Source organism: Xenopus tropicalis, chromosome 1 (assembly GCF_000004195.4).
Source record: "Xenopus tropicalis strain Nigerian chromosome 1, UCB_Xtro_10.0, whole genome shotgun sequence".
Lineage (NCBI taxonomy): Eukaryota > Metazoa > Chordata > Amphibia > Anura > Pipidae > Xenopus > Xenopus tropicalis.
The window spans coordinates 165,309,347-165,332,882 of record NC_030677.2 but is presented as its reverse complement, the minus strand read 5'-3'; the positions used below and the strand labels follow the sequence as shown (position 1 = coordinate 165,332,882).

Sequence of the window (23,536 nt, the reverse complement as noted above, 5' to 3'; positions counted from 1 at the left end):
TCCAGGGTCGGACTTTCCCACAGGGTACTGGGAGAATATCACTGACACCTGCTGCTGAAAACTACTTATCTTAATAAGGCTGTGCCATTTATGTGGAATGTTTGGCAATCTTTATGTAGCATTTTCAGCTAAGCAGAGAAAGGCAGAGAGAGACAAGCAGTATAGGAGCACTGGGAGAGAAGAACAGTTTGTGGTATTACGCTTGTGTGGATGTGGGTGATATTATTCTTTCACTCTATTCATTTTCTGCAGTGATTTTGCTGGTGTGTTTGGGGTTATTGTACTCATAGGTCATTTTCTTCTTTGATTGTGGCTTGTCTGGATTTAATGAAGTGTTCATTGTCCTTTTTTACAGTGTTATTACTGGCAAGTCTGGGGTTAATAAACTCATTATTCACTTTTTGCAGCTGTGTTTCTCTGATACTTAGTGCTAGAAATCAAATCATAACTATTTCAATATATATATTGTACACCTTTAAAAAAATGAGTACCTTTATAAGGCACAAACCCACTTAAGAGATGTCTGCACCAGCACAACACAACCCAGTTGTGCCAAAATTTGAGACATACATCCATTGCACTCCTTCAACAACTTTTGGTTGTCATTTGTTTCCCAGCATCCCAAGTGGTTTATCCAGAATGCTGAGCCCTGTTTGGTATTATTTGCTTTGGGGGAACCCAGAAATGACGCATGCTGAACCCTTTGTGCATTACATGCTTCTGTCGCAGGGAGTAGCTATTTCCCACACATGGAACCCAGTTAAATCTAATGGTAGGGATCTGTGCGTGCCATTCTCACCATGAATAGCATACTATTTATTGAACATGCTACAGCCGCAAAGGTTGCACAGATGTATAGCAACTTTAGTTGCTGTGCCCCCTTTAAGAGATACTGACACCAGAAATGAAACCCTTCTTACATCTTTCATAACAATGATCAGCAAAACATGATCAGCATGACCTATAGTTACATAGTTACATAGGGTTGAAAAAAGACCAGAGTCTATCAAGTTCAACCCATCCATGTAAACCCAGCACACACAACCCAGACCTACCAATCCTACCACACCTACCAAAACCTTTGGCCTCCTTTTAAAGGTTTATCCTTTTTCTTTTGCATTTGAAACTCAGCTGAGCTTATGTTACATTTTGACATAATGCAAACTGTGATGCAACGATTTAATACTGCTCATGGCACCCATAGAATGTTGCATGGACTATAACTTTTTTTATAACTTTATTGCATATAAAATAAAAAAAGAAAACAAACAAGGGATAAATACTCACTATCATCAGCACATCCTAATGATGAAATACTGCCTAATGTTTCACACCAACTTAGTTACACTCCCCTTCTCCTAACCTAAAGTGCACAGGCCCGGACTGGCCAAATGCCAGAGGGGCTGCTGTAAGATAGTTACATAGTTACATAGGGTTGAAAAAAGACCAGAGTCCATCAAGTTCAACCCATCCAAGTAAACCCAGCACCCACAAACCTATACTTACCAATCTATACACTCACATACATAAACTATATATGCAACCACTAATACTAACTGTAGATATTAGTATCACAATATCGATATTCTGATTGTTCAAGAACTCATCCAGGCCCCTCTTATAGGCATTAACAGAGTCTGCCATTACCACATCTCTAGGAAGGGCATTCCCCAACCTCACTGCCCTCACCGTGAAAAACCACCTACGCTGCTTCAAATGGAAGCTCCGTTCCTCTAATCTAAAGGGGTGACCTCTGGTGCGTTGATTGTTTTTATGGGAAAAAAGAACATCCCCCAACTGCCTATAATCCCCTCTAATGTACTTGTACAGAGTAATCATGTCCCCTCGCAAGGTAACTTTTTATGTAGATTCATATTTTAAAAACTATTTTTTTTATCAGTTTCACTTTAATAATACACAGGGCCGGATTTCTGATTGGGCGCCCCATGGCCGCCCGCCCACCTCGACTACGCATGCGTGCACACCTTCCCCCCCTCCGCGCATGCGTCACTCAAACTCATAGAGCATTGGGGAGAGGACGTGCTGAAGTTTCTGTGTGTCCTCTGCCCATTGCTCCATATGCTGGCAAAATTTTCCAGGGCGGCATGCCACCCCTAAATTCCTGCCACCCTAGGCCTGGGCCTTTGTGGCCTCACCGCAAATCTGGGCCTGATAATACAAGTTGAATGCAGTTGGGTTAAACTACAAGAGCTTCTTGTACTACAGCCGACCACAAAAAGGTTTTACTGTATCCTGTGGCGTAACCTACATGTCTACTGCCAGCAGTCTGTGTTATATGTCAATTAATAGGCTGAGAATTTCTGGTCAGTCTTTGTAAATGTTATACTAGGTGATGTACTGGGCCACTGTAGTGGCTGCAAACGGCTTTTAGAAACAATTACAGGGAAATGGCTACCATAACATATAGACAGTTTTCTGTACAGTTTTTAATGGTGCAAACATATGTTAGGTGTCAGGACCAGGTTGCTTACGAGTGAAGCACATATGTGATATTAAGGGGCAGATTTATTAAAGTATGAGATTAGAGCTCACTACAGAAAACTCACCCACTTTCTGTTCATGCCTATGGGATTTTTAGAAGTGTATTTATCAGTGGGTGAAAGTCCACCAGTTGATAAACACACCTCTTAAAACCCCATAGGAATAAATAGAAAGCAGGTGAAATATTTAGTGGTAAGCTCTAATCTCACACTTTGTTATCTAAAACACCAACCTTTATTTTCATGTCAAGGCAAATTGCTTCTCTCTGTTTGGAAATACAATATTATGGGGATGCCAAGACTATGGAAACATTTGCCAAATTTTTCAATACAAGGATTATGTAGGTCCCAACCTGCCCAAATACCAGCAGTTAAACTCTACGATTAGGTTCCACCCATGGTGTTATAAAGGATGTATATAGTAGCATCCTGACTGAGGGCCAAGTTAGTTTTTTTCCAAAGGTCACGAATCCCATGGTTGCCAAATAATTATATACAAAGTCCAAAAACTCATGTCATTATATGTGTCAATTCATTATTACAGAGAAATGCGGCAAATATGAAATCATATCCCAGAGTGCCTCTGCATAAAGGTGATGGATCTCTGATCTGAGGAACTTGACTTTCTGCACCACCTCAGGGCACTGTGGGACTGATCCATTTGTTTGGCAAGATCGTGGAAAATACAGTTAATCCGTGCCTAACTGTCCACCCTGAAATGGATGATAATATCAAACTAATGCATGCTTCATGCTGAGCAGCCAACAAGGATAAACTGGAACAAATAAAATTATTGTAAAGCCAAGAACCACATTAAAAGACAAAGGAAGTTTAAGAGAACTGCAAAGTCATCATGATGTGATTAGAAATAAACGATTCCCATGGATTAGCAATAAAACAAGAGCAGAAATGTTATGCTTTCCCAATCAAACGTGACAGTCTGTGGATTTAAGAAAGCAATGCATCACACCTATTGGTACATAAAGCCCTCTGAATAAACCTGCTAACATAACTAACTAATAAATAACATGACTACTCTTCACGTCACTGTGACTTGGAACAGATAATGGGCCCGATTCACTAAAGTCCGAAATAAGGAGTGCTATTTATAGCATGCGTTAAAAATCTTATCACTTCTTATTTTTCGCTCGATTCACTAAAAGGACACTTGTCATAATTAAGAAGCGATGTTCTTGGCGTTATTTATCTTACAATGACATATTTTAATGAAAAAAACTATGCGATAAGCGTTATAGGGGCCGATTCACTAAAGGTCAATAACGCTTATCGCATAGTTTTTTTCATTAAAAAGCATGCGATAATTAAGTACCGATTCATCAAAGTCATTTCGCATGTGTTAATCCGCATATCGCATGCACAAAAAAAACGCATTGCGTTAATTAGCGAATAGAAATAGTACTAACGCATGATTCACAAACACATATGAAGCGTTAAACGTGCAAAATATCGTGTTACTTGGGGCAGGCGGTACTTAAAGAAAATTGCGGTTCGTGAGCTATTGGCAACACAACATGGAGTTTGCAGTCGTATTTTTTCAAGTATATGTTGGCCCTAGAGTGATGCATCCTCCAGTTTTCAGGGAAATGGTGGTTTTCAGAAAGTAATGGTTACGTGCGTAATATATTGCGCTCTGCAAGTGTCCTTTTAGTGAATCGAGTGAAAAATAAGAAGTGATAAGATTTTTAACGCATGCTATAAATAGCACTCCTTATTTCGAACTTTAGTGAATCGGGCCCAATGACTGCTGCCAGGAGTAGAGAGTTTTTTGGTCAGGCACCAGCAGTCTCAGACTGTACTCAGTGCACAGCTGCACAATGTAGCTTTGGCTCAGCGCTGACATTTATTTTCAGGAGGCCATAGCAAATCAATTCATCTGATTTCCACTTATGTTGCTATTAAACCCCACCAAATGTCTGTGCAGCTCCATTTGTGCAAAAAAAGAAGAGTTCTTCCATTTACCACCCTGTTACATTAACATTTGTACTGACATTCAAAATAGGCCAAGGCATTTCATGTTCACAATATCCCAAACAGCCACAGGCAATAAAAATAGAAGAAAATTGTGCAGGAGTAAATTAGGAGAAATGAAAATGTGGAGAACAACAGATAATGTAGAGAGCACTAGACAGGAGTCTAGGCGCCTAAAGAATGGGTGGGATTAGAAAGGGGAAGGGATGGGGAGCTCATACTGCTTAAGGAAAATCAGGCAAACCTCAACTGGAAATCTTAAAATGCAAAAGGAGAAAGTATGAACCACCCCCTCTGAATAATTTGCACTGCATCAGCTGCCACTAAATGATTATAGACAGATCCACCCCACATTATAATCTATCCCTTGTGGTGATTAATTGTTGATAAGATGCCACTGTGGCTAGGATCAATCTGCATTTTTGTGCTAACAATTTTTACCAGATACCCTGAGGTGTAAAGTATATACAGTGGCAATTGAAAGTTTGTGAACCCTTTATCATTTTTAATATTTTTATATGAATTTGACCTAAAACATCATCTGATTTTCAAACAAGTCATAAAAGTAGACGAAGAAAACCTAGTTAAACAAATATTATTATATTTGGTCACGTATTAATTAAAAAAAAATTCCAATGGCATATCTGTGCGTGGCAAAAAGAAGTAAATCATACTCTAAGGGGCACATTTACTAATCCATGAACGTCCGAAAGCGCACGAATGTGTTTTTTTCTTAGTGATCGGTATTTTTGTGATTTTTTTCGTCGCCGTCGCGATTGTTTTGTATTTTGCGCGACTTTTTCGTCGCCGTTACGACTTTATCATATATTTTTCGCGACTTTTTCGTCGCCGTCGCAAAACATTCGGATTGGTTTTTCCGCCGTTTACTATAGCGCAATACGAAAAAATTGCGACGGTGACGAAATAATCGCGCAAAATACGATAAAGTCGCGACGGCGACGAAAAAGTCGTGACAAATACGAAACAATCGTGATGGTGACGAAAAAAATCGCAACATTTTCGTTTCCAATCCGTTTTTTTTTACCATTCGGAATTCGCATTCGGGGATTAGTATTTGGTGTGACCCTCTTGTGAAGCAATAACTGCAATTAAACCTTGCAGTAACTGTTGATCAGTCCCACACATTGACTTGGAATTTTAGCCCATTTCACCATACAGAACAGCTTTAGCTCTTGGATGTTGGTGGGACCTCTCTCTTTTTAGATCTTTCCACAACATTACAATTGGATAAAGGTCAGGACTTTGACTTGATCATTCCAGAACATTCACTTTATTCTTCTTTAATCATTCTGGGTAGAATGACGTGTGTTTAGGATAGTCGTGTTGATGCATGACCCACTGTCTGTTGAGATTCAGTTCACAGACACATATCTTGACATTTCCCTTTAGAATTCTCTGGTACAGTTCAGAATTCATTGTTCCATCAATGATGGCAAGCTGTCCAGGCCAAGATGCAGCAACTCTCCTCATTTTAGCCAAATTGTTCTATTTTGGCTTCATCTATCCAGAAAACATCCTTCAAGTATCCTTCTGGTTTTTCCACATGATCTTTAGCAAACTGTAGACAGTCAGATTTTTTTGGGGGAGGGCAGTGTCTTTTTCCTTGCTACTCTGCCACTGTTCAGTGTTCTGCAGATGGTGGACTCATGATCATCAACATTCGCCAATGTGAGACAGGCCTTCAGTTGCTTAGAAGTAATCCTAGGTTCCTTTGTAACCTCTCAAACGCCTTGCAACTGGAGTTATCTTTGATGGTCGACCACTTCTGGGTAGGGTAACAACGGTCTTGAATTTCCTCCATTTGTACACATTCTGTCTGACTGTTGATTGGTGGAGTTCAAACTGTTTAGAGATAGTCTTCCAGCTTTATGGGTATCAACAACTCTTTTTCTGAGGTCATCAGACACCACCTTTGTTCGAGCCATGATACACATCCACAAATGTGTTGTATGTGTGATCAGGATTGTCATCCCATTGACTGGAAACACCAGACTCTAATTTCACTTTCAAATTATATGATAACCCTAAGGGTACGCTTACTTTTGCCACACACACACAGATATGTTATTGGATAACTTTTTTTCAATAAATACATGTCCAAATATAATAATTTTTGTTTAATTTGTTTCATAGGTTTTCTTAATCTACTTTTAGAACTTGTTTAAAAATCAGATGATGTTTTAGGTCACATTCATATAAAAGTATTGAAAATTATAAGGGGTTGTGACATGCTGACTGCCTGTACATGTAATTTATGGGGGAATTAGCTATGGTAGGCAGGTCTGCAGAGGATCAAGGTTTTATAGGTACTATAAAGGTACTATATTCGGTGCGTATATGGTGGATTGACGAGGCGACCAATATCGCGAAAGCCTTGGATATTGGTTGTCTTGTCGATCGGGCGGGACAGAAGGCGCTGTTGAAGGCGCCCGAGCCAAGGTGGGTGTTTAGGGCTGAATCATCAGATAGGGGTGGAATTCCTATAGTTTCTACCTCCTTATTTTACGATTCAGCCCTGAACGATAGTGGAGGGTACAAACGATATTGGTCTCAAGAAAGATCGTAAGTTACCTCTTACAGCAGGCCTATACTTTGGACATTTACTGAGCATTTCCTTTAACATTATGAATATAGACAAGGGGAAAAAGGTGTTTTAACTGCTGCTGTTCTTTGCCATGCAGTTGCAAAGAGCTGTATTGTGTCATTTGCCTGACAACTGGCCTGATTGTGATTCCTTGGCACTTCCATGGGGTGCAGCAATATTCAGCCCCAGAAACACAAACAGAAACGAATAAATAATCTGATTTCCGTTACAGGTTGCAGTTTTTAACTCTTAAGCCCTCACAGCTTCACCGCCTTATCCTGCTCCCAAACTCTTCTCAGGTTTCTATCTCAGCCCTGCCCCCCTACCCTTCCTATACATTTCTCACAGGCTCCCAGAACCCACTGTTCCCTACCTGTGCCCTCTTGCAGCCCATTTTTTATTCAGACCCTGCTTACTAGTCACTAGAACAGGAACCAGGGGTGAGAACTATTTTCAGTCAGTGACTGTGGCAGGGGCCAGGGCTGAGCCATTACTGACAGGGGCCAGGGCTGAGCCATTACTGACAGGCGCTGCTGCACAGTGTGTGCTGAGTTTCCTGTCACTTCTGTGCATTTGCCTGCCTTACCTGGCCACAGAAGGGAGTGGTTTAGCTCTGTGTTGCTCTAAGAAACCCGGAAGAAGCAATACACTGCGTTTGTAAGAGAGGCACTTGAGGAAGAGAGAACTATTTTCTACTTCACTCGCCCAGCAACTGCGATTTGTAAATTTCTAGAGCACGATAAGCAGCGTGGGACTTACACAGGCAATATGTAAACTTCCCTACACTGCACTTTCATTTTGCCTTAACATTGAGCTGAAAGGGATGGCAAGAAGAGTCGGAAAATGGGCAAGCCGGTCTCTGTGTGGGATACAGTTGCTTGCCCTGTCTCTCCAGTTATGGCTGGCAGTGCAAGGTAAGTGTTCGCCATAGAGTTTTGCAAATGATTCATTGCAGTGGCTGACAGGCTGAGGGGGCAGTCACAATAAAGGCAAACACCGGCCATAGCACAAAGGCAAGTGTCTGCTCAAGGCAGCAGCAGCCCCGAATCATTACTCTCATACATCTCATATGATTATTGTATCCAAATGTTTCCCTGTTTCGCGACTGCGACTGCGACTGGCTGCCGGTGTGTTGGGCTGTGAAGTCACTTCCTGTCCCGGTGCCTGGGAGGTTACAGGTGGACACTGGCAGGCACCTTACCATGTATGCTGAACAATTAGAACTTATCTGAAATAAAGTATTCCACGCTGAATGCTATTTTCTAGAATGTTTTTTACAGTTTGCCTTTATATAAGAACAAGGTTATACCTTCCTATTAAGGAGTGTCTCTTCTAAAAACAACTGTAATACAGGTTAAAAACACCTGTTTTTCTAGTTCATATCAGTTCCTGGATCTGCTTGAATTTGCATTTAATGAATGTCGGTCACTTGTTTTTGGCTTGTCTCTTATTAGTGAAAATGCTAAACACCTTCCTACAGCAGCAGATTTTGCTTGTCTGTTTCCCTTTACAAATTTATAACACTGATGTTATCATGAGCGACATGCAGCAGTACAGGTATAGTATCAGTAATCTGGAAACCCATTATCCAAAAAGCTCCAAATTACAGGAAGGTCTTCCATAAACTCCATTTTAATCAGATTTTCATTTTCTTTTTAAATCTCTTTTCTCTGTAATAATAAAATAGTACATTGTACTTACTGAAGGCAGAACAAACCTATTGGGTTTATTTAATGTTTAAATGATTTTTTTAGTAGACTTAAGGTGGCCATACACAGCTGCTCACAGTCTGAGTTGGCAGTTTACTGTATTGGCCTGTGTATTGGGGCCCTCAGACAGCCCTACCTAACCAATATCTGGCTGAAAACTGAGCAGATGATGATCGGTAGCCCCGCAGGGGTTCTCATGGCAGCAGAGCCCCTGACAATTGGACAGGTTTAAAAATATGGTTGTGGTGAGGATCGCATCAGCATGTTGTATGCGTAAGTGTGATCCAACAGGCACCAATTTGTGCACCATGCACCAATACAGGCGCAACCTATCCACCACTTTGTGAATGGGGCACAAGTTGCAGCAGACAGGGCTCTATTTTCAGACTGTGAATAAAAAACAGATCCAGCCTTTGTTAGAAATCAAATATGCAATGCCAGTATCACTTTTCAACACAACGCATTTCTGTAACTGTTAATGTAATGCATGGTTCCTATTAACTTGATAAATTGAAGGTAGAAAAAAAATACCTTACCTGATTTTGATTTAGGCCTAATGAGTCACCTTGTACTTGAGATCTTACATGAAATAACACCAGTGGATCACATGGAAGGGTGCCCAAACGTTTGTACATGCCACCAAGTATTGTGTTATGCAAATCAGTACCTGCAGCACGAGCAAATATCAACTTATCAGATTGGGGGACTTGGTGTAGGCTCTGACTTGCAAACCACAGTAGAAAAATACCTTTGTGGTGTTTACTCTACTGTTGCGTTTTATGTGACAGAGAAGTTCCTGAAAAAAATACTATCACTTTCTATTAAATGTAGTGTGAACCTTTTGACTGTGCGAATACTGATGGTTCATCAGTATTAGTGTATTTAGTTGTTCCCATTACAGTCAAAGGAAAGCACCTAGTTTGGCCACTTCTGCTTAAGCTTGTAGGCAATACATTAACTGCATTTAGTTCCTTCATTTCTTGCATTGCATAGTGGTATTCATTATTATTGTTATTATTAAATTAGCCTGGTGAAATATTTCTTTCTTAACTGGTCACATCTAGTATGACATTGGCGCAATTCAAAGGACAATGTGACCAGTGAATGGTTTGATAAACATTTAAACAAAGAAAACCAACATACTACTTGATTAGTAGATTTAAATTTTCCTGTGTGGCCCCTGAGACTGCCTTTTTTCCCCACTAGCAGCAAACCATCACTTGGTTGCTACTTAACCCGGGCAAAGTCTGCATTGTTATCACATTCTAACTATGCTGCTGTTTGAAATAATGTATTATAAGGATTAATTAATAACTGATTTGTTAGACCAGTCTGGTCAGTCTGTCTGCTCATACGGGTGGCCATACACATTTTTTCCCCCTAACAACCAATTTTAGTGTGATCCGACAATCTGTCAAATTATTGTAAGGTTAGTGGGCACCAAATGATTGCACATCTAGTGATTTTTCATCTGACAAAATTGATCTGGCAAGTTTAAAAATGTTTGTAGTTGGCAATTAAATTTGCCCATTGTCCACTTGTTTGCAGGACCAAGCGGGTAGTTTGCTAGCTTCAGCTAGACCAGTGCTGTCACAGCAGCATTTGTGGAACATTATCAGCTATTATATCAACTATAACAGCTGCCTTTAATGAAACTCAGGGATTATGCTCAGCAGGGCCAAAAATAAGAATAGTATCTGCTAATGTAGCAAATGCAGGGACCTGCCTTCCAGAGCTAAAAAAAAGGAAACTTTAAAGGAGAAGGAAAGGCTAATAAAGAGTTAATCTTAAGCTGCAGGCATACCTTCAGTTCTCTCAATAGTGGCCTTAAGTCTCCCCTTATTAAACCTTATAGGAAAAGAAATGCTGAGCTCTGTAAAGAAAATTCCCATAATGCCACGCTCCTGCACCAAGACCCCCTGTACATGCAGTTTGTAAGACTACGAGGAAGCTTCCTGCTGTTTAGCTCCATAAAGCACATTTCTTACGGAAAGGGGAGGGAGTTCTTAGCATTCTTGAGGTAGGAGGGAGCTGCGCAGACTCTGGCACAGGAATTACAGAGACAAGGAAGGAGACAAGAAATCCTGTGTTTCTTTTGTTAGAGGACTCAGTGCAGCGTTTCTGTGAGTGCTTATGGCTGTATTTACATAGACCTTTCTGATAAAGCTTACTTAATTTTTACCTTTCCTTCTCCTTTAAACCCAATAGCATTGTTTTGGCACTAATAAGAATTAATTATATCTTAGTTGGGATCAAGTACAAGGTACTGTTTTTATTATTACAGAGAAAAGAAATCATTTTAAAAAATGTGAATTATTTGCTTATAAAGGAGTCTATGGGAGACGGGCTTTCTGTAATTCGGAACTTTCTGTATAATGGGTTTCCGAATAAGGGGTCTGATACCTGTACACAGAATTTTTGTATTATCAATAGCATGCAAGCAAAGAAAACTCATAGAAAAATACTGTGTGTGGCCAATTGGAACTCAATGGCGGTAAATGCAGGCCATTGAGTGTATGGCACTTAGCATGAAGTACAAAAGCTGTAGAACAGTTAAAGGAGAATGCAAGTCAAAATGTAAAAAGCATACTGCCCAATAGTCCTATTGTTTAGTGAAACCGCCACACTTACTTCACATTTTCTAGAACAGGCAGCCATCTCTAAAAAGGTATTCTCCCTTCCTTTCCCTCCTTGCTTCATACTGCACATGTGTTTCATTCCCTCCCCCCCTCCCCTCTGCCAGATCCGCTTCTGATTGGCTGGTGAGCATGTGTAGCTCAGAACAGCAGACAGGATCAAGTTACACACTTGCTCAGAGAATAGGAAGGCTGCCGCTGGCACCTACAGGAAGGGGAGAGAGATTTCAGTGATGTCACTGTAGTCTTCACACTGCTGTAGGCTGCCAGCACCATATCTCAGAGAAGCAAGCAGGGATCTGGGAATTTAGATATGCAGTAAGTACTTAAAAAGAATGCCTTTAGACTTACTTTTAATTTATATTAATCTTTCATTGTCCTTTAATTACAGTAATTACAGTTTAAATAATTTTTTTAGCAGACTTAAAGTATGAGATCCGAATTACAGAAACACCCCTTATCTGGAAACAAGTTCTCAAGCTTTCTGGATAACAGGTCCCATACCTGTATATAAAACTGCCCCCATTTATCTTTCAGTCTCTGTACTCTACAGGTTATCCACGGGTCTGCAAGGGTGATGTGAATGAAACAATCACTTTGTCCTGTAACAACATCACAGAACCTACAGCATGGTTTAAAGACAACAGGTCTGACCCAGTACTAGCATGTGGCAGTGATAGCTCAGATGGTCACTTCTCCAGAGTTGATGAGTCTTCCCTTGTGATAACAATGCTGCAAATACAGGATGAAGGGAATTACTCATGTAGTAAATGCTCGGAGGATAAAAGCTCTCAGGACCACATACAGCTCAGAGTTTCTAGTAAGTATATGCATGTGTATTTTTATTTATATGGCATTATTATGCGCACAGCACTGTACAGCAGGATACATTCAACAATATAAAGACTTGAGCTCATAGATCTGTATAAACACTTACAGCCGAGAGGAAGTTGAATTAACAAAGTAACTAGTTAAATAAACTTTTAGTACTTTGTAGACCACATTTAATCAATATTAAAAATGAGCTTTCTAGTTTTTTGGGGGCACAGGCCAGAAAAAGGCAGGACATTTGTCAGTCATGGGGAGGCTATAATGAATTATAAATATTTCTAAATCTGCTTTATGGTTGCAGTATTTGCTATCACTTACAATATGATAGTTGCCAGAATGCTAAATGCTTTTGAAACTGCAATACATGCACATAGAAGGCAAAACAAATATCAGGAAGTGACATCTGACACAGGGAACCTCACATATTTACCTTTTTTACTGACCTATGCCATTTGGCCCATGGTCTGTATGACTGATAACCTTTTTTGCTGCTGTTCGATTGATTCATCTGCCAATCTTTAAAATTACAGGTGGCCCATATAATGTGCTTGCTGCCATTTCCCCTACCAGGACTCTACCAAATGGTACACTTTACACCTTCACAGGCTCTAATCTTTCCTTTGGATGCTCCAGCAGCTCTTACCCAGCACCAGATCTAGAGATTGTGCTGGAAAGGACAGATGCAAGACCAGAACTGTTTAGTTCCAGTAAAGGGAAAAACTTCCTTTATTTTAATTTAAGCAATGTGGCTTCTAATTATCAAGGAAACTATACATGTTCATCAGTAAACCCTCTCTCTGGACAAACGGAGCGCTCTACCCATCAGCTTTTGGTTTACCGTAAGTAGCACACATTTTTTACAGACCAGTTGTCTGACTTGTTAAGGCAGGCCGCAGGGGTCCCGGACCTGCCTTACCTCATAACATGGCTACAGATAGAGAAAAGCTTTACCTATTCAGCTAAGACTATCTTGGAGAGCAAATAAAGGTTCAGTCCTTTTATCTTCAAGTATGCATGCATGTTGGAGAGTAAATAGGTGTTCTAACACCAAATCTCACACCAAATGCCTTTCAATCAGTCCCTCTGCCTCTGCTCCAGGCCCTTAAGTAGCCCCACAGTTTGGGAACCACTTCCATAAACACAAAGGAGCATGTTTACCAAAAGTGCTTATTAAAATGAGTGCTCTGCAATTTATAGAAGATGTTCCATTCAATAGTTACTCCTTTAGGACTGTGACAGACGGGAGATTAGTTGCCGTGCGACAAATCTCCCTTGTCGTGGGCGACTAATCTCCCTGAAACGCTATCCCACCGGCGAGAATGTAAATCGCTGGTGGGATCGCATATGCGGTGCCGCGATTGCTGAAGTCACGGAAATTGCCTTAAGAGGAAACTTCCATGACTTCGGCAATCGCGGCGCCGCATATGCCATCCCACCGGCGATTTACATTCTGGCCAGTGGTCTGTCACAGCCCCTTACCCAAAATAAATGCAAGGCTAGAGGCCTCTTTTAACTGTCAGTACTGCCAACAAAAAAGCTCCATAACCAAGGCATACATTTTAATAGCCAATTATTCTATAAAGTCATGCAGAATGGGTGGCTATTTACTAAGAGGCCACAAAGCAATATTTGAAATTTTATATTTGTGTGTGCCAGCTTCTTGGAGTGGGGGGGTAGCAAAAGTTGATGTGATATGAGGGCACTCATCTAGTAAAGTAATGCAATAATATTAGCCCCCTAATAGTTAATACAGTTACGAAGGTAAATTGAAACAGGGAGACTAATTTATCAGTATTCAGATTTGAGAGTTTTTGGTCGATCCTGATATTCTTTTTTGCATATTTACGAAAAAACATTAGTTCGCAGTGAAAAATTCAGTTGTATTGAAAACTGCATGCACTGCTGCAAAGCACTGTAGATACTGTAAAAACAAGAGAGAAAATCAGGTACAGCTGTATAATGAAGGGCTGCACAATAATAAAGTTTGGTCTCAGCAGTGTGTGGCTGTATCTGATGGGAGCACGGCGCAGATCTCCTCTAATGTCCACAAAATTATTTATCCTTTGAATGCCAGCATAGTATAAAATGATATGAAGCAACTCACATATAGTGGTTATATACCACCTCTTAGAACTGCTCTTTTTTGGAGATTTGAGCAGATATACAGGTATCAGACCTCTTATCCAGAAGCCCATTATCCAGAAAGTTCCAAATTACGGAAAGCCCATCTCCCATAGACTCCTTTATAAGCAAATAATTTAAATTTTTAAAAATTATTTCCTTTTTTTTCTGTAATAATGAAACAGTACCTGTACTTGATCCCAACTAAGATATAATTAATTCTTATTGGAGCCAAAAGAATCCTATTGGGTTTAATTACAGTTTAAATAATTTTTTTAGCAGACTTAAGGTAGGAGATCCAAATTACCAAAAGACCCCTTATCCGGAAAACCCCAGGTCCCGAGCTTTCTGGATAACAGGTCCCATACCTGTACTCCTATCCAATCATATTTCCAGATATTGCTAAGGTAGAATAACAACTTACCTACAGATATGCTTTTGGTGGCACCTGGTTATTAAATATTAAGGCATAGCACACTAGTTGGGTTTCCCCAGACTGGAGTAGATGTGCATTGTGAGCTTATGTTATACATTACAGAAAGCATCCAACACTTATGCTTTTTTATGCATTATTTCTCACACAGGTCCACCAATTTCTCCTGTCAAATGCTATGCAGATAATTCAATGGGATTCTCTAAGATGCAGCTCTCATGCAGTTGGTCAGGAGGATACCCAGATCCATTACTGCAGTGGGAACAAGATGGCAAAATATTAGCCAATGGAAGTTTTGTTGCTAACACTACAGACACATTGGTGGCATATGTTAACCGTTCCAATCTGAGTGCCCGTCAGCAGTTTCAGTGTAGTGGCAGGCATCTCACAAGCAAAGAGAAAAGTGTGAATACGTGTTGGCTTCAAATAGGTGAGCTGAAGACTCTAGGATTATTTTGTTTGCTCACTGCTCTATATATGTAGGATTTTGTAAGTACATTAACAGAAATGCAAAATGTCTTTCAGGAGCAGTAGCTTTAACAATGTTTAATGTGTGGGACAATGTCATTCTGCTGAATATTCTGGAGCCACAAATCAGGGCATAGCAATACATTGATAGAATGGGACAGATGATACATTTACATGTATACAGCATTAGTATACAGTATGTGCAGAGAAGGAAGTTCAGATATGGGGCAAATAGTGAGAATGACTGGGGGAAGAGGAGACTGGTGAGTGGCTGACTAGAGGCTGGATACATTGTAAGATTGTGTGAAGTTTATAAGGGAGGGAATAATCATAGTTAAGGATAGACATGTTTCCCGTTACTGGCCATTATTCTCACTGCACCTATGTTGTGGGGAGTGGTAAGTGTAAGGCAAGTATAACTGGGGAAGTTCTTATTCTCTAGAAATCTAAGTGCCACATTTATCATCTTATATTCCAGATTTTCCTTTGTTGGAGTCTCAGCCTATGCGGACTTGTTTCATAGGAGAGAATGTGACCTTGTCCTGTTCTGTATCTGGTGCCGTTCCACCTGCTACAATCACTTGGTTACGCAACATAAGCAACCCTGAATCTGAAATACAGCCTGGGAAAAAATACCTAATCTCTCAGAAGGACTCTTTCTCTTACCTTACTATATTGAACTGCTCCCATGAAGAGGATGAGGGATACTATACCTGCAAAGCAGAGAATGCCTTGGGCATAAAAGAGATTAATGTATGGTTGACAGTGGACAGTAAGTGGCGTAAAGAATTTTCTTTTACACAGGCAAAACATTTTCTGTTTCTGAATTGCTGCATTTTTATTCATTTACTGAAATATGGTCTATGTCAGACATGACCACGGATGCGTTAACAGAACCCTAGTCTCTACCTTGTGGCAAAAGGAAAGAAGGAAATCTAATAACACCCAGCTCCTAGTCGCTGCTACAAATCTCCTTGTATAACACTGGCCTAAATGCACAGAATTGCCACAATGTTTTCTGAACTTTCTCTTTCTGTTCTCTCCTTAGAGCCACATAATATTATTGGACTGGTGACTGCTTTGCTGCTTCTGTTTTTACTGGTGGTGGCCATTATCACGGGCACAGTTTTGTACTGTGATCCTCAGATATATCTGAAAGGTATGGGACAGATCTCTGACAATCTAAGTAACAAAGCATTGAGATTTGCAAATGATTTCATTCATTTACACGACTATTTATATGCGGCTACAAGTGATGAAATGTTTCGCCAGGCATGGATTCGCAGCGAATTTTTGGACGTGCAGCAAATTTTTCCATGGCAAATTTTTTCATGCGTTTCGCAAAACAATCTGCCAATGGCAAAACGCATGAAAAAATTCGCCACGCAAAAATTCACCGCACATCCAAAAATTGACACAGGCGTCAAAAAATAATAGTCGCGGGCAACAATTTTTTTGCCCGCACAACATTTTTGCCGTTTCGTGGATCTTTCAAAAGATTTGCTAATTTTTCACCAAAGATAACCAGAATACATTTGCTCATCACTAGTGGCTACTATTTATAAGCATCTACTATTTATATGCGACCATTTATATGCTACCATTTATATGCTACCATTTATATGTGGCTAATATTTATATACACTATTTATATGCGGCGACAATTTATATACACTATTTACAAGCTACTATTTATATGCGGCGACTATACGCGTGCGTTATTTAGAGCATGTATCGGCAAATACCGCACAAAAATAGTCTTCGCGAGTTAAATAACGCATGCAATATCGCGCGTAAAATAGCGCAAGTATGCTTATAGTGAATCGTGCAATAAATCGCGATAATTTAGACGCGCTAACATTTTTAACGCACGCTATAAATAGCGCGTGTTATTTCGCACTTTAGTGAATCGGCCCCAAGGTGTAGGAATGGGTAAGGTCAGTATTTAGCAAGGTCAGCGATGTGGCATTGAGGAGTGACTTTAGCAGCATCGCTAGATAGAAAAGATAGAAGAAATGTGTTTTAAAGAGATCATTTAAAGGCAGGGAGATTGTGAGAAAGCCGGAAAGAGTGTGGTTGGTGGGAATTCAGTTTGCAAAAAGGTGAATGTGAGTATGTGAGCAGGTAATGCAAGGAGTAGATCAGTAGAAGAGCATAACAAGTGGTTGGTATGTACTTATTATAATTTCAGAGATGTAGGGTGGGGCAGAGATTTGAACTGCTCTGAATGTCAGGGTCAAGCGATTGTTGAGGTGTATGATCATAGCAGCAGCATTCAGTGTGGACTGAAGAGGTGACAGACTGTTGAACAAAAGGCCAATTAATGGAGAGATACAGTAGTCAACCTTCAAGTTTCAAGTTTATTGTCATATACAAATAACAATGAAGCATCATTACTGTAATGAAATTTTTTTGACCCGTGTTCCTCCCAACTTTACATAGACAAACAAAACAAAAAACAAACAAACAAACAAAAAAAAAAATACAAATATTAAATATAATAAAAGTGTGCAATAAAGGTACAAGTATTTACAATAATAACATGCAATATTTGAAATTGTGCAGTGAGGATTTAAAGTGGCTTTGCTTAAAGTGACACTGGGAAGAGTCCAGTAGTTATGGGGAGTGTGTGTTGGTTTGGGTAGAATGTCAGCAGTTCAGAAGCCTGATGGCTTGTGGGTAGAAACTGTCTCTGTATCTGCTGGTGCGGGTCTGGATGCTCCTGTACCGCCTGCCTAATGGTAGGTGTGTGAAAAGTCTGTGGCTGGGGTGGCTGGAACCTGGATCATAATAAAGATGTGTGATTTTATGTCTGCATCATGTGTATTGGCACTGACCTATTTACAGTCATACCCACTGATTATTACTTGAAGCAATTAACAATAATAAACAACAATTTTCTGTTAGCCCGTTTATTTGAAAATTGTAGGTAAATTAATCTAAGCCATCTGCACAGTTAGCCCTGTAATGGCAAACACCATTGTTTGCTCTTCATTGTACTGTTGTCCTTCTTCCTGCTTTCGGACAACCAGTCCCTGAAATTCACCTTTCAATCCCTTGGACTCAGATGCTCTCTGCCATACCTGCAGCAGGACAATGTCAGTTCTTGTTTCCTGTGGGCAAAGTGCAGTTTGGTATTTGTTCAGCTAATGGTCCTTCAACTTTCAATACAAAACACATGTCGTGGGCAAGAGATATTAGGTGCCTGTAGAACAAAAGTAGGGGAGGGATAAAGTTAGCAGCTGGGTGCAACAGTTGCATGTTAGCTGCATGTTGATTATCTAAGAGAGAAATAAGGAAGGATTTAGGGATGCACACAATCCAGGATTTGGTTCAAGATTCGGCCAAGATTATGGCTTTTTCAGCAGGATTCAGATTCGGCTGAATCCTTGCTTCTGGCTAAACTGAATCCGGATCCTTAAAATCACGTGACTTTTTGTCACATAAACATGGAAGTTAAAAAAATTTCACTCACATATTAGGATTCCGTTCAGTATTGGACCAAATTTTCAGCCGAATTCCACAAATAATGGATTTGGTGCATCCCTAGAAGGATATTTTTAAAATCTCCCCTAATAAATAACCGGAGTAACTTGTGTAAAAACACCATGCTCTGTGAATACAGTTTAACCTGAAAACGTATTATTCTTATGTTTGTCAGTAGAGGGTGCATACATTCCCTATACATTGCCTAGGTTTTAGTTTTCCTTAAAGGAATTTGAGAGACTGGTGCAGTGTGTTGTAGACTCACAGGGGCATTCCCAAAGTCACACAGTCAGTTTTAATCTACAATACTAGATAATAGCAACAGCAGTAAGTCAAACAGCAGTTGACGAGTAAAAGTTAACTGCTGACTGGTTTCCATGGATTTCATTCATAGTAAATATATTTCAACATAATCTATCTGATAAAGAGCCCACTATTTCACAGTGTTTCAGTGGGGGCCTTATACAATTGTAGTTTTGCCCACTAACATGTATCCCTCATTATTGCACCTGAACTACTCGAGGAATAGCAAAGACTCTCAAAGCAAGAAAAAAGCCTTTCGCAGTGCAATCAATTATCTGTAAAAAAGAAAGTCACACAGAAAGTCACACAGGACCAGCAAGCCAATATGTTGTAACAGGCAGGTAAAAATGGTTATCTGTATGTCGCATAAATCTGCTGGTAAATAAACACAAATTTCTCTATGTGTTGATGCAGGACTTTCCTAGGAAGTTTTTTTTAACCTGTGAGTCACCATAATCATTCCCTAGATTAATTATATCCTGTGTGCAATTGAAACATCATAAACATCATTCAGGCAAAAATACTCTCATGCATGAATCCTACATGTAATGAATAATGGTTTGGCAAGCATGTGGTTTTCAACCCATAACTATAGCTCTTATCACTCATGTCATTATTTTTGCATATTGTTAAGGAAACATGTACTAATACACAGTGTTATTATATAAAAACATATATCTTGTTAACTAATTTTTATTTATTCTTGCTTTTTCTGCTCTTCCCTTGATGGATTGGCAGCAAATCCCTTTAGGTGAGTATGAATATGGAAAGTGGAAAAAAAAGGTATAGGTACTGGTAAAGGTTCAGAAAAATTAAGAATAGATAGAGAGTGGGGGCAATAAGGCTGTGTAGTACACTTTGGCAGGGATCAATGTGAAAAATTACTATGTTTGCTTTGTATAAAAAAGGACAATAAAGGGGGGGTAAAGGGTTTAACCTACAAAAAAATGGAAAGAAAAATTGCATTTGTTTTCCTACAGAAAAAAAACCATTAGTGGGGCGGGTGCAGGGTCTGTTAATAACCTGGGTGGTGCATGTGGCAAGAGGGCATCCACTGAAAAGAGTTTAAGTATCAGCATAGAAAGGGATTACTTTACTTAAGGGCAGTTAGATAAGCAACATCTTTGGTTTTCACATACAGAAGTTCAGCTGTAGTGTACGTGTGCACTTTTATCCTGCTTGTAATTTGTTTAAAAAGCCTCTTCAAAGATTATTATGCTCATAGAGAGTTGGTTTCTTGGCCTTAGATCTGGAGCCACTGATATGTTGGTGTTGGTAGAATCTGAAGACGAAATGAATGAAGAAGTATTTGATACTGTTGAAAGTGTGCAGTACACAGACACAGTTACCAGCGATCCTCCTGCTGCAAATGGACATGTAAGCAAGCACCAAGTCATGTTCCACCGTCCCCCTGAAAGTAAGTCCTGGGCATCAGGTCAGGAGAGCTACTGAACTACCATGTAGCTGTGCTTAACTCAGCAGCTATTTCCCCCTAACCCTCCTCGCAGGGCCCCCCACCCGACGTCCTACCCGGCAAGGATAGGGTCTGAGCCGCCGGGGCCCACAGGAATTTTTCCCGGTGTCCCGGCGGCCCAGTCTGACGCTGGCCACCACCAAAGATTTACAAAGCAAACTGTGTTCAGGGGCCCAGTCACAGTTTTACCCAAGAGGGGGGCCTGGATGGGCAGCATAAACATACATAACTTGCGCAACTTACATATAAACATATGTAACTTGTGAAAATTTCTGTATTAAGCCATGACAATGCAGAGCAGTGCAGCAGGGGCAAGTAGGAATGTGGGGCTTCAACTTGAGCAAACTCCACTGACCACCAATGAATTGACTGATTTATTATAGATTAACATTAACTGTTCATATTGTGATCTATTTACTGAATTTTATTATCTATCTCCTAGCGGGAACTGCAGCAGCAGTGGAATTGCAGTCATTGGGCCCCAAGAACTAAACATTTATGATAAACATATATTGCAGCTGTTCCTCAGTCAAAGCCCCACTGGTTTATTTGTTTCTGTATTGTTGTGTGTCCAGGTACCAGCTCTGATCTGTTCAGCGAGGTTGAAGAAACAGAAGAAGAAAATCAAAAAGAGGAGATTTAATGATGAAGATCTGTTCCCTAACAGGCAGGATTTAGCCTACTCTCTAGGGTACTCCTTTCATTGACTGAAAACCTCCACTATAATCTCTGATTTGTTTTACTGATCCAGGCCTCCAGCTATTACAGCCAGGGCTCCAGTCACCTTTACACTACCAGAGAGGGAAGCAGTGCACAGCTGGAGCACCAAGAGGGTGCTAGGCCGGCTAACCACTTTTCTTTTTATTTCCTCCTAAGGAGGATGATTGCTGTAATTTTATTGCTTATCTGATTGTATTGCAGTCCATACCTAGAAGCTGTGCTTCTAGGAATTAAGCTTTATTTTGATCTTGTATTGGGACACTTTTTATTCTGCTATTCTATTTTGACTTTTAAACCTTTTTAATTACATTGCAAAGTAAACAATATCTGTTTGAGCTGCATTCCATACTAGGATTCTCAAACCGTGTCCCTGCAGCTCGCAGAATCTCTCTACTGATTGGGATGTAACTTAAAAACAGCAAGAGAAGAGCTATTTGGTTGTGACTTCTCTCTGATACGTTTCATCTTTTTGCAGTAAAAATGCCTTCTCCCTTCTGAATTGGGGGCAAACATACTTCAGAAATCAAGTTTAGACAAAATGTAAAAAATCTTTCAGCTTTACATTATTATTTAAGTAAATAATGCATGAATGTTTAATTTTGCCACTCAAGTGCCTACCTATTGCAGGGACATGCAACCTCCAGGTTTTTAAAACCTCCGGAAAATACAATTTCCAGAATCCATTTTTATACTAAGCTGGTGAGGTGCTGTTGAAAGGCACAGTCTTGCACTATTGTACAGACATCACAGCTTAAAAGGGTTGTTCGCTTTTACATTAACTTTTTCTATGATGTAGAGACTGCTGTTTTGAGACAATTTGCAATTGGTCTTCATTTTTTTATTATTTGTAGTTTGTGATTTATTTAGTTTTTTTGTTTAAAAGCTCTCCAGTTTGTAATTTCAGAAGCTATCTGGTTGGTAGGGTCCAATTTAACCTAGCAACCAGGTAGTGGTTTGAAAGAAAGACAGGAATATGAATAGAGGAGGACCTAAGAAGAAAGATAAGTAATAAAAAGTAACAATCACAATAAAATTGTAGCCCCACAGAGCAACAGTTGTTGCTGCTGGGGTTAGTGACCCCCATTTGAAAGCTGGAAAGAGTCGGAAGAGGAAGGAAAATAATTAAAAAACTATAAAAAATTAAGACAATTGAAATGGTGCTAAGAAAGGCCCTTCCATAACATGCTAAAAGTTAACCTGAAGATGAACCACCCCTATTTAGTTATGCAGTAACACCAGTTTATAGACATGCCCTAATGGCATTTATACATAATATCCACCTTATCTGCACTTTCTGAATCCATTACCCTAGCTCAGTGCTGTCCAACTGGCGGCCCGCGGGCCGCATGCGGCCCGCGACCCCCCTCTGTGTGGCCCCCCCACCTGTCTGGCTGCTTTGATGGCTTACTCTTGTGTAAGCTTTAAATGGTATCAGTACTGTGATTAACTGCCCCCCCTGCATGGTTCTCACCTCAGATTCAGGCTGTAATCAGGCTGTATTGTTTAAATATGTAATCCCCTGTGTTGTTCACACCTTTTAATCTCTGCATTGTTCACCCCCTGCAGTGTTCACACCTCAGGCTCAGGCTGTAATCACCCCCATTGTTCCCCTGTTCACACCTCAAGAGCAGTAGAAACCCACAAATAATCCCTGCACACTACAAAAAGAACATATACTGAGGTGGTACTGCAATTAAAAAGTTTTTTAATATATAGTTATTGTGCAGACTGTAGGAGCAGTGCCAGCATTGTGTCACTGTATGCTGCCTGTGTGTGCCATACACACAGGCATCATAGGGCAGGGAGAGTATGGCACACACAGGCAGGGTAGGGAAGGCAGAGTATGGCACACACAGGCAGAGTATGGCACACACAGGCCAAGTATGGCACAAACCAGCCAAGAATGGCAAACACAGTGAAAGTATGGCACACTCAGGCAGGGTAGGGAAGGCAGAGTATGGCACACACAGGCAGGGTAGGGAAGGCAGAGTATGGCACACACAGGCAGGGTAGGGAAGGCAGAGTTTGGCACACACAGGCAGGGTAGGGAAGGCAGAGTTTGGCACACACAGGCAGGGTAGGGAAGGCAGAGTATGGCACACACAGGCAGGGTAGGGAAGGCAGAGTATGGCACACACAGGCAGGGTAGGGCAGGCAGAGTATGGAAGGTTTTGCTGTACTACAACCATTAATATGGGTATGGTCATGTGATAACATGGGTGTGGTTTCAAGTGGGTGCAGTTTCAAAAAGGGGAGTGGT

General features: G+C 40.4%; 1 protein-coding gene across 2 annotated transcripts; it reads left to right on the top strand.

The window, feature by feature from the left end:
- The first annotated feature begins 7,459 nt into the window (after positions 1 to 7,459).
- vsig10 (V-set and immunoglobulin domain containing 10) lies at positions 7,460 to 21,986 on the top strand. 2 transcript variants are annotated; one of them, XM_012964268.3, is made up of 9 exons: positions 7,460 to 8,009; positions 11,994 to 12,260; positions 12,802 to 13,110; positions 14,977 to 15,255; positions 15,772 to 16,065; positions 16,342 to 16,452; positions 19,821 to 19,833; positions 20,330 to 20,459; positions 21,132 to 21,986. In XM_012964268.3, exons 1-9 carry the CDS (start codon positions 7,919 to 7,921, stop codon positions 21,261 to 21,263), a joined length of 1,626 nt encoding a protein of 541 aa, XP_012819722.1. In that variant the 5' UTR covers positions 7,460 to 7,918; the 3' UTR covers positions 21,264 to 21,986.
- Positions 21,987 to 23,536: the final 1,550 nt, after the last annotated feature.